The sequence below is a fragment of the Calonectris borealis genome, chromosome 12 (assembly GCF_964195595.1).
Source record: "Calonectris borealis chromosome 12, bCalBor7.hap1.2, whole genome shotgun sequence".
Lineage (NCBI taxonomy): Eukaryota > Metazoa > Chordata > Aves > Procellariiformes > Procellariidae > Calonectris > Calonectris borealis.
In genome coordinates, this window is record NC_134323.1 from 6,788,419 (window position 1) to 6,803,279 (window position 14,861).

The window sequence follows — 14,861 nt, forward strand, 5'->3', positions numbered from 1 at the left end:
AACTGCAGCAGAATTAAGTTTGGTTGGAAAACCAATCTATCTTACAGGTTCGTAGCTTATACCTTATGTGGCAACTTGGAAGAAACGGGGGGTTGTCAGTCTGTGGCTTGGTAATACATACTTTTTTTTTTTTTCCTTGTCAACAACTGATTGGGACCTCGAATGACTACAAATTAGTTTAGTGATGGGGCAACTGTCACAGATATCTTTGAATCAGTTGAAAATGAATAAGGTTGACAGGAACGTGAGAGTCTAATGAGTCCTTCAAATGGCTGATTTGCACTCAGTGGACAACTAGACAATAAGCAGTATGAATTATTGGAAATCAATACTTTGCTATGGAATTTCATTATGCTCCAATGCCTTCAGTTCATAGTATTTTATATTTTGATGGATTATCTGAAGCAAATGATCATCTAAGACACAGGGATTGATAAAACTCCCTTGTACAGTTTTAAATGTTGCTTTTGACTTATTTTGTGAAGTAGAAATATTGATCTATTTTCATGTACAATCTTAGTCTATTTTAGAGTGGTAGATAAGATCAGTACTTTTAAATAAAATGTCCTGCAGATTATTTTTTTTTTTGTATTACTGTTTGGTTCCTAATCCATCATCTTTTGATGTTTTAGGAGACACAGAAAAGGGTCAAGCAAATCGAACCACTAAGAACAAGGACGCCCATGTCTGTGGCAGGTGCTGTGCTGAGTTCTTTGAATTATCAGATCTCCTGCAACACAAGAAGAATTGTACTAAAAATCAATTAGTTTTAATTGTGAACGAAAATCCAGCTTCTCCTTCTGAAACCTTCCCTCCTAGTTCCCCTTCTGATAATCCTGATGAACAGATGAATGACACAGTTAATAACACAGACCAAGTAGACTGCAGTGACCTTTCAGAGCATAACAAACTTGACAGGGAAGAATCCATGGATGTGGAGGCTTCCAGCATTAACAATAGCAGTAGCAGTTCCAAGAGTGTCAACAATAGTATTACAAGCAGTAACAGCTCCACAATGGGTACCTCAGCTGTAACAACCTCTCTACCTCACATAGGGGATCTGACAACATTAGGCAACTTTTCAGTGATAAATAGTAATGTAATAATTGAAAACCTTCAGAGTACTAAAGTGGCAGTAGCACAGTTCTCACAGGAAGCAAGATGTAACGGTGCATCGAACAGTAAGCTTGCTGTACCTGCCCTGATGGAGCAACTGTTGGCGTTACAGCAGCAGCAGATCCACCAGTTGCAACTGATTGAACAAATTCGTCACCAAATATTATTGTTGGCTTCCCAAAATACTGACATGCCAACATCTTCTAGCCCTTCTCAAGGTACTTTACGAACATCTGCCAACCCCTTGTCCACATTAAGTTCCCATTTATCCCAGCAGCTGGCTGCAGCAGCTGGATTAGCACAAAGCCTTGCTAGTCAATCTGCCAGCATCAGTGGTGTGAAACAGCTCCCCCCTATACAGCTACCTCAGAGCAACCCTGGCAACACTCTAATTCCATCCAGTAGTGGCTCTTCTCCAAATATTAACATATTGGCAGCAGCAGTTACAACACCGTCCTCAGAAAAAGTGGCTTCAAGTATTGGTGGCTCACAGCTCAGCAACCCACCAGTATCAGCATCATCTTCACCAGCTTTTGCAATAAGCAGTTTATTAAGTCCTGCATCTAATCCACTTCTACCTCAGCCGACCCCTAGTAACTCTGTTTTCTCCAGTCCCTTGTCCAATATTGGAACACCTGCAGAGGATTTAAACTCCTTGACTGCCTTGGCACAGCAAAGAAAAAGCAAGCCACCAAATGTAACTGCTTTTGAAGCAAAAAGTAATTCAGATGAGGCATTCTTTAAGCATAAATGCAGGTTCTGTGCTAAAGTGTTTGGGAGTGACAGTGCCTTGCAGATTCATTTACGTTCTCACACTGGCGAGAGGCCATTTAAATGCAACATATGTGGGAACAGGTTCTCCACAAAGGGAAACTTAAAAGTCCACTTTCAACGTCATAAAGAAAAATACCCTCATATTCAAATGAATCCATACCCAGTGCCAGAGCATTTGGACAATATTCCTACAAGCACGGGTATTCCTTATGGGATGTCTATACCACCAGAGAAACCTGTCACAAGCTGGCTGGACAGCAAGCCAGTCCTCTCCACCCTGACGACTTCTGTTGGCCTGCCACTCCCACCAACGATTCCAAGCTTGACCCCATTCATCAAAACTGAGGAGCCTCAGCCGATTCCCATTAGCCATCCTTCCACTAGCCCTCCCTGCTCTGTCAAGAGTGACTCGGGAACAGCTGATCCCACATCAAAAATTTCTAATGGACTTGCTGATGAGGTAGAGGCTGGTGCTTTGCCTACCTCAAATGGCAAAATGGAAGAAAACCCTCCAAACACAAGCGCCATCACTAACATGAGCAGCTCCGTGAGCTCACCGGCAGCAGACTCGGGCTCCAGCGGTGTCGCCACTTTTACAAATCCACTGATGCCTCTAATGTCAGAGCAGTTTAAGGCAAAGTTTCCATTTGGAGGACTATTGGATTCAACGCCAGCATCTGAAACATCAAAATTGCAGCAACTGGTAGAAAACATTGACAAAAAGGCAACCGATCCTAACGAGTGTATCATTTGCCACCGAGTTCTCAGTTGCCAGAGTGCACTGAAAATGCATTATCGCACGCATACCGGTGAGAGGCCATTTAAATGTAAAATCTGTGGTCGCGCTTTCACTACTAAAGGCAACTTAAAGACTCATTACAGTGTCCACCGTGCCATGCCCCCGCTGAGAGTACAACATTCATGTCCAATCTGCCAGAAAAAATTCACCAACGCCGTTGTGCTACAGCAGCATATCCGAATGCACATGGGAGGACAGATCCCCAACACCCCAGTCACGGAAAACTATCCTGAGTCAATGGAATCAGATACGGGATCTTTTGATGATAAGAATTTTGATGATATAGACAACTTCTCGGATGAGAACATGGAAGACTGTCCTGACAGCAGCGTGCCAGATACACCTAAGTCTGCAGATGCATCACAAGACAGCTTGTCTTCTTCCCCTCTGCCCCTGGAAATGTCAAGTATTGCTGCTTTGGAAAATCAGATGAAGATGATCAATGCAGGACTTGCTGAACAACTTCAGGCAAGCTTAAAGTCAGTTGAAAATGGGTCAGTGGAAGGGGACGTTTTGACTAATGATTCATCATCTGTCGGTGGTGATATGGAAAGCCAAAGTGCTGGAAGCCCTGCTGTCTCAGAGTCTACCTCTTCCATGCAGGCCTTGTCCCCATCCAACAGCACTAATGATTACCATAAGTCACCAAGTATTGAAGAGAAACCAGTAAGAGCTTTACCAAGTGAGTTTGCCAATGGTTTGTCTCCAACCCCCGCTAACAGTGGTGCTTTGGACTTGACGTCTAGTAACACTGATAAAATGATTAAAGAAGAGTCTCTGAGTATGCTCTTTCCTTTCAGAGATAGAGGTAAATTTAAAAACACCGCATGTGACATTTGTGGCAAAACATTTGCTTGTCAGAGTGCCTTGGACATTCATTACAGAAGTCATACCAAAGAGAGACCATTTATTTGCACAGTTTGCAATCGTGGCTTTTCCACAAAGGGTAATTTGAAGCAGCATATGTTGACACATCAAATGCGAGATCTACCATCACAACTATTTGAGCCCAATTCCAGTATTGGCCCTAATCAGAACTCTTCGGTTATGCCTGCTAATTCACTGTCATCGCTCATAAAGACTGAGGTTAACGGCTTTGTGCACAGCTCTCCTCAGGATAGCAAAGAAGCACCCTCTGGTCTAGTTGCTTCGGGGCCGCTGTCCTCCTCTGCCACCTCCCCGGTCCTGCTCCCTGCTCTCCCCAGAAGAACCCCCAAACAGCACTACTGCAACACGTGTGGGAAAACATTTTCTTCCTCCAGTGCTCTGCAGATCCACGAAAGGACACACACTGGTGAGAAACCTTTTGCCTGCACTATATGTGGAAGAGCATTCACAACAAAAGGCAATCTGAAGGTACTTTTTCCTCTTGCTGTTCTTAGGTTTCATTTTCTCCTTGCTGGGGGTTTTTAATTTTTTACATCTGTTAATGTCGCAAGCAGTGGTACCTTTGGGTATCGGTAGTGTGACATGGTGTGTTTAGTCAGCTCTGGTAGACCTAGATGGCCTCTTGTTGAGTGCTCCTGTTGGCAGCCGGTCCGAAGCGTGAGCCGTTTTTGATGCTTAATTAAAATTCATCTACCAGCAAAGACTGTCTATGTAAAGTGTGAAACGGAACAGCCAAATGATCGTAAGGAGTATTAATTAACAGAGAAATGCGTTTTGTAACTCACACACCTCTTTAAGAAGTGAAAGGCTCTTGAATGTGCTGTTTTTCATAACTATCGTGTAAGATGATGAGTGTTTAAAAAAACTATTAACATAATTCTGGAACTAATGGGCATTACTTTAATTGATTATATAACTAACATTTCCTTCTGATATGTGTTTGAAAAAGCAAATATACTTAAGTTTTAGAACACCAGTTGAGCACTTTACTGTGTACATTTTTCTGTTGACAGAGTATTTCTCTAGAGGTTGCTGCCAGTAATGTGAGATGAATAATTACTTTCAGGCCATTCTGTCTATACACGAGGCTCTCCGATGAGCAATCAGTAAAGGATACTTTCTGCCTGTCTGAAAAGGACATTTATAGGGTAAAGGGTGTCAAATACAATACTTGCCATTGCAATGAAAGTGGACATAGCAATTCTAGCCCTGAAAGCAGCTATCTGCAATTGACGGAATAACGTGAAGTCATTATAAACTAAATACATGTAATAAAAAAAAGAGTAACAAGCAATGCATTGTTCAGCAGGAAAACAGGGTATTCTGGGTAACGGTGATGGGCTAATCCAGAAGAAGTTTGTTTATTATTCCAGATGGGAAATGGAGCCCTGCATCCGCTACCTTTAGTGCCCGTTCATTATGTAACAAGACTGGACATGTTCATGGACTGCTGCCTTCTCTGTGATCAAAATAAGTTAGAAATCTCTGTCAACCCCTATTTTTTGTTTGTTTGTTTCTTCCTTTCTTTCTTTTCAGGTTCACATGGGCACTCACATGTGGAACAGTACTCCTGCAAGACGAGGCAGACGACTTTCCGTAGATGGCCCCATGACATTTCTAGGAGGCAATCCTGTAAAGTTCCCAGAAATGTTTCAGAAGGATTTGGCTGCGCGGTCGGGGAATGGAGACCCCTCCAGCTTCTGGAACCAGTACGCAGCAGCACTCTCCAATGGCTTGGCCATGAAGACCAACGAGATCTCCGTCATCCAGAATGGCGGCATCCCTCCGGCGCCGGGGGGCCTGGGCAATGGTGGCAGCTCTCCCATCAGCGGCTTGACAGGAAGCCTGGAGAAGCTCCAGAATTCAGAACCCAACGCACCTCTAGCTGGTCTGGAGAAAATGGCAAGCAATGAAAATGGGACAAACTTCCGTTTTACGCGTTTCGTGGAAGACAACAAAGAAATTGTAACAAATTAGAAAAAACTCCATAAATAACATTCCTGCAAATAATGCAACCTAGGGTTGCTTTTTTCAAGCTGCAGGTTACAACATTACAAAGACTTTCTTTTGTACCATGTTCTACTTCTAGAGTTCTAAGAGAGCTTATTTATTAGTGATATAACCTTGCTTTGCAAACAAATGCAAGCATTAACTTTGGTCTCCTGTATTTTGAACTAAATACTAATCGACTAGAGTGCTGTAAACTTGCTGTAACATTTATGGCAGTTGCAAGTCTGTTCTGCTAGGTGATCTTATTCTGGCATTAACTTATTTTCTATATCCAGTTTAACATGAACTCTGGTATTGATGCGATGCCTCAGTGATGCATTAGATCTCTAATAAAAATCTGTATATAAATGTACACTTTGATCCTGCTGGAAATTTTATCAGCAAACACGTTGTTTAATTTTTCCAAACAGAATTAAGAAAAGGACTGAAAGAATATAGACTGAACAGTGTGGGTCCTTTACACAGCTCAGTTTTTGATTTTTATTATAAAATTAAAACTGCTTTAATTTTTGTAGGTTTAACATTTTCCGTTTTGAACTGTTATTTGTATTGTGCTTTTTACTTGAGTCGTCTTAAATGTTAATACGTTTCTGTACAGTAATAAGCACGCAGATTATTAGAGAAGATACTGAAGTGTTGTTTTGGTAGTTGAAACTGAGACGTAACATTTTGCCTTGTAGGTATATTCATTATAGAAAATGTGCTGGACTTTCACAATGCTGCTAAGTATGGCATCTTGAACAACTTCTGTGGACAACTGTAGATGCTCCTGTATATACAATAAGACATCACTTTCATTAAAATGTACATAAGTTCCTTACAAGACCAAGCCCTACTCCTTGACCAAGGGAACAAGTATAGTGTTTGTTTATTTTGTATTAGGTATTGGGGGGGGCAGGGGGAACCTTGGACTGTTACATGCACTTTCTCGGAAAGTTGAAAGGAAAAGAGGTCCAGTTTCTTTAACATTTAATACTTACTAACAGCAGAGATACTGTAATTTTACTCGAGTAATCAAATACATTTTTGCAACAGATAAAATTCGCTGTCTCTGTGTTTTTAAAGTGTACCTGTATTTAGTAATCACTTTGTATTATTTAGCCTTTCCCTTGGTTAACATGAACTGTCCAGGTTGTATGTGTGTTTATATTTGTAAGTATGGGTATACATATATGTATTGCATATTAATTGCTAGTATATTTTTCATACCCCCTAATAGTGGGAGATTTCTCCTTAAGTATTCAACTCCTTCTCATAAAATTGTAGATATTTTGGCATTTTTAATTTCTTTATTAAAAAAAAAAAATGCTGCTAGCAAAGACCTTATTGAGCCTAGGTAAGTTTCCTTTGAAGGAAATAATTTGTCACATTTAAGGCTTGATTTGGTTCAAATGCTTTATATTTGATATTAATTTTATTCTATGAGATTGTATGTTTGTGGCATGCTTACGCTGCTATATCTGTGTTAAGATGTCCACTTGCAAGCCTCCATATATTATATGGGGTTTATAACTTGATTGTAAAAAAAAAAAAAAAATTGCTTTGGCCTTGCACATGATTTGGCTTCCCTTATGCACCTGCAATGATCATTAACCTCAATGGGAGTTTGGGGAAACAGAATTCAGCCCAATATTTTCACCCAGTAGACTTTTATGTCCTCGCATTATTATTTATGAAAAAATAAATCAGTTTGGCTGCCTTCAAATTATGCCTTCAAAAAAACCAACAGGAATAACCAATTTTATGTTCATGTGAATATATATATATTTTTTTTTTTTACATTTCCGAAGTATTTTGTGTAATGGGATTTTCTTTAATATCAGTGTGGGGGGAGTTGCTTGCCTTTTTAAACAAGAAGTAATTGCTTTGCTCTTCCCCCTAGTAGCTTGAGTTGTAAATTGGGCATCATAGAGGATTTAACACTGAAAAGCTGGGGTGAGAAATATTTTCTTGAGGACTTTTACCCTTCATATGATTATGAATCCTTAGTAAAGTATTAACGCTGTAGTCTGAATACCTCTTGGACTTCATGTCTTTAGAACTTTTTCCTGTTCGAATGTGATGATTCATCTGGTACATGATATGCATTTTTGTTAACATGTAAGTTGTACGCTAGAGCCGGCTGGCTTGTCAATGTGAATATTTAAGAATTTCAAGTCACCTTTTGGTCTCAGAAAAAGGTAAATTAAACGGATTTTGATGATTTTATCAGTGAAATACTAACTAATTCTCCTTTTAAACCGAGTTTAGATTTTGCAAGAGGAAAGCAAGGAAGGGTTAGCAGACCCCAGTGCTTTGGGAGGGTTTCTTTAACGGCTTTAACTCCAGCCCTCGGAACCTCTTCTCACGTTAAAGCGAAGTCTTTGGGTGCCGAGGACCTTTCAGTCCCCTCAGGTAACGGGCAGGGGCCCGGCCCGGCCGGGGAAGCCGCGCCCGGGGCAGTCGGGCCCCGCACTCGCGAGCCTCCGCGGGCACACGGCTCCCGGACGCTCCCTGCCGCTGGGTAACGTATGCTCTTGGCGTTTTTCAGGGGGAAAAAAAAATAGCAATTTTCTGTCTAGTATTTTAGGGTCTGGGGGTTCCCCCGTCTCCCCGGCTGCTGGATGCCCTGTTCCCTCAGGCGGAGCCCGCCCGCCCCGCGAGGACACCCCTCGGCTCGCTGCCCGCGCGCTGTGGGGTGGGGCGGGGGCAGCTCGCGCACTCGGGCGACCGTTAGGCGCGAGCGTTGGGGGCGGCTGAGGTAACTTCCCCGCCCCGCTGAGGGGGTGCCGGGGGATACGGGTCGCCCCGCTGCCCGAGGGGCCGTATTTCCTCACCCAAGGTCAGGTGCCCCCCGTGAGGGACGACAGACCCTTCCCTAGCCCAGCCTTTCGGAAGCGTTTCCCTGAGGCGGCGGGGAGCCCGCCCCGGGGACGGGGGCTGCAGCGGGCGAGGCTCCTCGGGACACCCTTTCCCCCGGCCGCCCGCCTGATTGCACCGATTGAGTCCGGCTGGGCGGGGGTTCCGCTCATAAACCAGTGCGCTGCCCTGCCCTGCCGGCTTGTTGCTGCTGTTTCAGTTTGTGCTTCCCTCGCTACCGTTTGCGAAGGTGGGTGCTGGGGGGGAGGAATCAACCGTTCCCCTGTCCCATGCCTCCCGCTGCACTGGGCTTGGCGGAGGGTGCCTGGACCGTCACCCCACGCTGCAGAGGGGCTTTTCGTTCCCTCTCTCCTGCTGCCTCCGAACAGAGCTGCGGTCCGGCCCGCTGTGGAAGCCCGAGACGTCGCCCGAGGGTGCTGAGTCCGTGCCCCGCGGGGTGCGGGGTTAGGGTCGGCTCGGGGCTCCCCGCCCCGTCAGGCGGAGCGCCCGGCTGGCCTCCTCCTGCGAGCTGCCGGAGAATGGGGAAGGGAGCAGGAGGGAATAATTCGTTCTGGAAATGCGGAATGTTAAATTTCTCGTTACTTGACACCAGACCGTGGGGACCGGGGGAAGTTACCTCTCCCCAGAGCTGTCCTCTGGCAAGCGCACAAAGGTGCCCGCGTCGCCTCGCAGCTGGGCGCCGCGCTACCTCGCTGCAATTAACCAGCGCAGGATTTCCTATTCACAGACATTGAATTAATCCTTATTCAAGAATAGATTTTTTTTTTCTTTACAGTTTTGTTTGCGCGGCCGCATTTTTCTCATGAGCAACAAAGTTTTCTTTCCCCCTTTTTTTCCCCCTCTCCTCGCCTATGACAATTTTATCATCCATTAAAATAAAACACAGTGGGGTGGGTTTTCTTTTCTTCTTCTAAGCGCTAACGATCGTTCAGCGCATTCATTTAATCAGCCCGAGTAATTTTCTTCACCCGGAAACAGACGTGATTTATTTAAAAATTGAGCTAATAGCGTGCGAAACTTCCCCGCTTCGGAAGAGCCCGCGGCGGAGCGGCCGGCCCGTGCCGGCTGGCTAAACCGCGGGGCTGCCCCTCCCGCCGGGCATTTTTGCTAGCGGGCGGTGCGTGAATTTGAGGGTCTCCTCGAATGCTGTAGGGAGGAGGGGAAGCGAGGACGTGGCGGCGACTGAGAGAGCGGAGCTGGGGGCGCGCCGTTCGCGTGGCCGCGGAGAGGGGCGCGCAGCCCGCCCGTGGTCCCCCGGCCACGGAGCAGCCCGGCGGGTGGTCACTTCACTTTCATGGGCAAATTGGGGAGATGTAGCGGGGCAGACGGAATGAAAGGCTGAAAAGGGCGTGGCGGGCTAATCAAAAGGACCCGCTATACTAGCAAAGTGGAGAGAGAGAGAGAGGAGTCAGGGCAACACATCGGCTGGGCAGGTTTCTCTATTGGCGAGGCAGGGGTGGGAAGGGAAAGGGAGCAGCAAATTGCCTGGCTTATTTCGTGTGCTGATGACGACCAAATCCTAAGCCTTTTTCTCATGGAAAAATCGGATGAATTTCGGTGTTTCTTCCTAGGCTGGGTTGTGTTTTGAGACTTAGGGACAGTTTGCAGGCTCTCCCTGCTGCAGCGGTCAACAAATCTCTCCGACCCTGCTTTGGAAAGAATATTTGCTGACCGTCAAAATGCAACAGTTGCTGCTTGGTCATACTTCCTGCTTTTGGGAGTCCCGAAGTCACAAGCTATGTGGTTGCGTCTTTGCAGGAGGCCACTTTTACTTGGCAGGAGAAGGTGTGACTTTGTAGCGCGACAGTTCTTTTTTGCTCTCTCCTTGCCAGTCTTCCGTGCTTCTCCAGTTTTCTCTCTGGATTTTTTTTATAATCGAAATAACATTTTCTATTTGGTTTCCTTCTCTCACGAATATCAGTTGACAGAAGTTAAAATAATGTTTTGCAAATAAGTGGGTACGGTTATTTATACAAGCCGGAAGCAGTATGTCTCTTAACTGCTGAGTTGAAATATAATGACTTGAAGATTTCACATACAATACAGTCCCTTGTATAAATACCTATCTCTAGACAAAAAGTTAAGGAGTAGAGGCTTGGAAATATTAATACTAATAGGAAAGAACAAGAATAATTGGAAAGTATGCAACTTCAGCTGAGAATGGAGTTACTGACAGCTGCATTTATGTTCAGTTTCCTGATTTGATATGTCTGTTTTTTACATCCAGGTTACAGTTAATATCAGAATGGCTACCCTGAGCCAGTCCCTCTGTCACTTTGGCAGTGGCCTAGCAGATGCCTGGAGGATGATGAGCGCGTGATGATTCCTCCTTGGGAAGATCTCCTTGTTCCAGGGACATGGGATACTGGGAGGCCCTGAACCACATGCAATGGCTGGAATATTTTACAGGTAAGTGAGGTGTAAGCATGGCAGTGATTAAAAAATAAGTTTCTGGCTCAAGTTATATTATAGTTTTGTCCTACCATGAGTCTCTTTCTTTGATTTCCATTTTATCTTCTGTTTTTCTTTAGACACTTATTTTTGAATCCACAGTCTAAATTTCTTAAGAGGCAAAATCTCTCAATGATATGGGAGGAGCAGTAGAGTGAGAACAGGAGAGCAGGAAAGAGAAGTTTTCTTTAGTGCTTGGGTCTGTCTAGTATTGAGGGAGCTGGTGAATAACATGCACTCAAGGGTTGGAAGACATTCTCTGCAATGCTCTGCATGGTGGGTGGGGCCAGTATCTTGTATGCAGCTGACTCTGAGCATATGGTATACCTGTGAGAACGTCTACTGGAGAGTTGTGTAGTGAGGAAGTGATGTCATTTTACTTTTTATAGCAGTTAACTAATTAACCCAAATTTCAGGCTTTTCTCAACTCTCAGAAGTTACTGTCACTTTTGGAAAGCAGTTTAAATTCAGGTTAGATGGAGAGCAAAAACATATCTGTGCCCACGTTAGACTTTGCTAATAAGTGCTAATAAGGCAGGTCCTCACTGGAACTATCAGCCCTGAAACTTCTGGTGTCATTTCATTTCAAAAGTAAGAAGTCTTTCCACATTAGCAGACATTCACATCATCTGTACAGACAGCTCTCTTGACCAGGGCAGTGGTGAAGTGCAAAGGTCTATTTTCATTATTTAAAGATCTTAAAAATGCAGCATCATAATGTCAGGTGAGTATAGCAGAAGCCCTGCAGCACCTGGCATCAGGTGGTGCAACATGAGCAGTACTTAGGATTGAATATGGAAAGCAAAAAAATGAGTGGTGTGGCACACTATCATGGATTTAACCCCACTGGTCACTACTTTCTTTTCCATGAAAAATAATTTCAAAGCTGAGCTGGTGAGACGAATCAGATGAATAATGTTAGGATTTTTTTCAAAGCAGTGCCTGTTTTGAAAATGAGCTTCCTTTAGCAGTGAATAATTCTAAATTGCTTTCCTTTCATCGGGATTTTAAAATGTCAGTTAATACATACTGAAGCTAACATTTGTTTCATATGTACAATAACTAAGTAGATGATTGTGTTCAATGCTAAATGTGCATTCGTATGAACTCCTATCTTTCTGTTGGTTAGAGGATCCAGAGAATAGCAAATTCTATATAGAGAGACAGAACAGATTTCAAAGGTTTATGTGTCTGTTTACTTGTCTAGGTTGAATACTGAGTCCTCTTGGCAAGTTGTGTCAGAGCTGCTGATGAAAATGAGGCTGTTTCTGATGGTTAGATCGCTAGTTAGCCCCGTTGTGGGGATTCCTTAATACCACAGACCTCTGGTGCTGATACACTTAAACTAATTTAACCCCCTGCTTAAGTCAGCTCAACTTATTTTGGCTTCTAATACTGATGAACGTCTGAGTGCTGCATAGACAATTTCTGTAAAAGTGTCTGTGGCAGTTTAAGGTGTTACCTTCTTTCCCCTTCAGTCAGATGTTTATTTCTGTCCACTGAGATTTCTCCCCCCTCCTCCCCCATATTTGAATGGGTGGAACAGATCACATAAGCACTCTTTATTCATATCACTGCAAAGACACAGTGATTTCTTATTTGGTGAATAAGACCTTAAGATAGGGAAGTGTCCAAAATGTACCAGGCAGGTTTGCAAAGCTTAAGGAGATCATCTTACGAAAGGAGGTTGAGCCTATGTATCTGTGAGTCAGGCAGAAAAGAATTCATGAAGCTACAGCTTATTTGAGCCAGAATTTCATGAGATGTTACCTTCCAAACCAAGCCTCCTAAAGGGCCAACTGTTTACCAAATGGGCTTAGCTTAAAATGCCACCAAAGACATTTTTAAGGTAGTATGTCTAACTTTCCACTGAAGTGGAGGAAGAACCCTCCATAATTTGTCCTGTTGTGACAGAGCATAGCAGTAACAGCTTAAAACACCAAGGCTATTACTTCAGCAGTCTCCTTACTGACATTAGATAGTCGCCTAGAGTCACTTTTCTTGCTTGACCTATACAAAAAAGTAGACTGGGCTCTTGTGTTCTCTCCTGGATTTGAAGAAGTTATTAAACCAATTCTCTCTTTCCAAAGCTGTATGCATTCATGCTGGCATCCTCAATAAAACTGGGACACAAACAAAGCAGCAAACAAACCAGTCACAATAGCATTCAATGCACTTAAACTTGGAGGAAATGAAAATCAATATTTGTCAAATGGAGGGAAAAGGTAAAATGGACTGAGGAAAAACGTCCGGCTTTCTTAAAAGCCATTAGTGAAAATGAAAAGTTGATAGCAATACTGAAATTTAATTCCTGCATCGGTGCTGTTTGAACAGATGATTTTGTTGTTGTTTTCACCCTCTGTCTACTGATGCATGCACTAGCTTCATGCACACGTATTCCTTTATTGTTAGTGCTGTTGAATGGAATTTATTACATTTTAATTGTGCATGGTTTGGAACCTTGGAGGCTTATGTAAAGGTTTTGCTTGTGGTTAAAGCATGACGGCCTAATTTAGGAAATGGAAGTTTCATCCCTGGCTCTGGGCACGTGTGACCTGGGGCAAGTTGCTCTAATCTCTTGAAGCGCTTTGTAAAATGATGCTAATAATAGTTCCTTACCTTTACTTTTTGTTTATTTTGGATGTTTAGATAGGAAACTGTTCAGATTGGCCTTGGTTTGCTGAACTATTGGCTGTAGCAACAATCTTTTAAAACTTTTCATGTAGACAAAATATCCCTTTCTCAGGCACAGTACAAGGAAATAATAATTGCATTTGCTGCCTTGCAGACAAGTGCCTGTAGTTGATTTCCAATTTCAGTGATATTTATCACAGCTAACTTTCAGCCTGGACTTCAGGTAATGAATTCTCTTTATATATTCCCCATATATGAAAAAACAAAGTATGTGGAATTGTAAAGATCATATTTAGTTGGAAGAAAAATGCTGGCAGATGTACAGTATGACAGTTTAGGGTCAGACTTGTTGCCTTAGTGACTTTGTGGTTTGCTTGAGGGTAGTGCGTGAAGTAGGAGGGAAGATGTGAAAGGGCTAGTGTGTGAAAGGGCTAGTGTCAGTGTGGTGTAGTGGAGAGTGCATTGAAACAAAGTGTGCAGATTGGGGTCCTCTGCAGCTGTTGTGTTGGTGCAAGTCTCTGTAATATTGCTTGATGCTCTTTGTTTTCTCCCAGAGAGTATATAACTGCATGTACTATAAAAAATTATGAGCATCAAGCACAGTAGTGCAGCTATGTGTTGAAATGCAGCTATATGTCCATTGTCTGCTCTCCTGTTGAGCACTAGGAATGATGATAAAGACGGGAAATATTTTTGGATCCTCTGAGAAATTTTCTCCGTTTGATCAATTTGCTCTTTATAACCCTATATATGGCAATGACAATCTTGCTTTTGAAAGGGTAACTCTGGGTTTTGAAACACTGGCCATGTGTGATACAAGTCAGCTAGTTAAGCTTATGTTTAGATGTTCTTTCCCTGACTGTCTTGTGGAGAAACAGAACGGAGTGAGTTTCATTTCATCAGGCGTCTGAAGTAACTGTCAACTAAAGCCTGAAGTCCAGACTTTATCTACTACTCATCTTGAACGGGTTTCTTTTATCTGAAAGTTAGATCTCGACAATAGTAACAACAATAAGAACAGGAGAAATGAAGAATGTGGGCAGCAATTTCCACACCCCCCCACATTCCCTCTTGGAACTTGGCCTAAATTTCAAGCTTGTTCAATGCTTTATTTTGCTATTTCAATTTATATAATGTTCAATTTAAGCCATCCTAAAGAATCATGATTTTTAGAAAGCGCTACTCTGTCTGAAAATCAGGCTTTTAAAATGTGTTGACACAAAGTCACTTAAAATCATGGCCCAAATCCCATGACAGTGGACAGTTACAAGCTGACATCCTAGACAAACACACTGAGATAATCCTAATGCCTGCCCTGTCTGGCCAGCAG

The 14,861-nt window shown here is 43.2% G+C and overlaps 1 protein-coding gene and 1 long non-coding RNA gene across 2 annotated transcripts in view; both read left to right on the plus strand.

Moving 5' to 3' along the window:
* SALL1 (spalt like transcription factor 1) overlaps positions 1–6,624 on the plus strand; it is a 14,821-nt gene extending 8,197 nt beyond the window's left edge. The window contains exons 2-3 of the mRNA XM_075161167.1: positions 633–4,045; positions 5,114–6,624. Coding sequence (XP_075017268.1) covers positions 633–4,045; positions 5,114–5,554 — 3,854 coding nt within the window. The 3' untranslated portion in view covers positions 5,555–6,624. The remainder of the gene's footprint in view (positions 1–632; positions 4,046–5,113) is intronic.
* A 1,761-nt stretch (positions 6,625–8,385) lies between these two features.
* The window catches only part of LOC142087202 (uncharacterized), a 231,667-nt gene continuing 225,191 nt past the window's right edge, over positions 8,386–14,861 (plus strand). The window contains exons 1-2 of the long non-coding RNA XR_012675375.1: positions 8,386–8,675; positions 10,674–10,855. This is a non-coding gene — a long non-coding RNA (uncharacterized LOC142087202). The remainder of the gene's footprint in view (positions 8,676–10,673; positions 10,856–14,861) is intronic.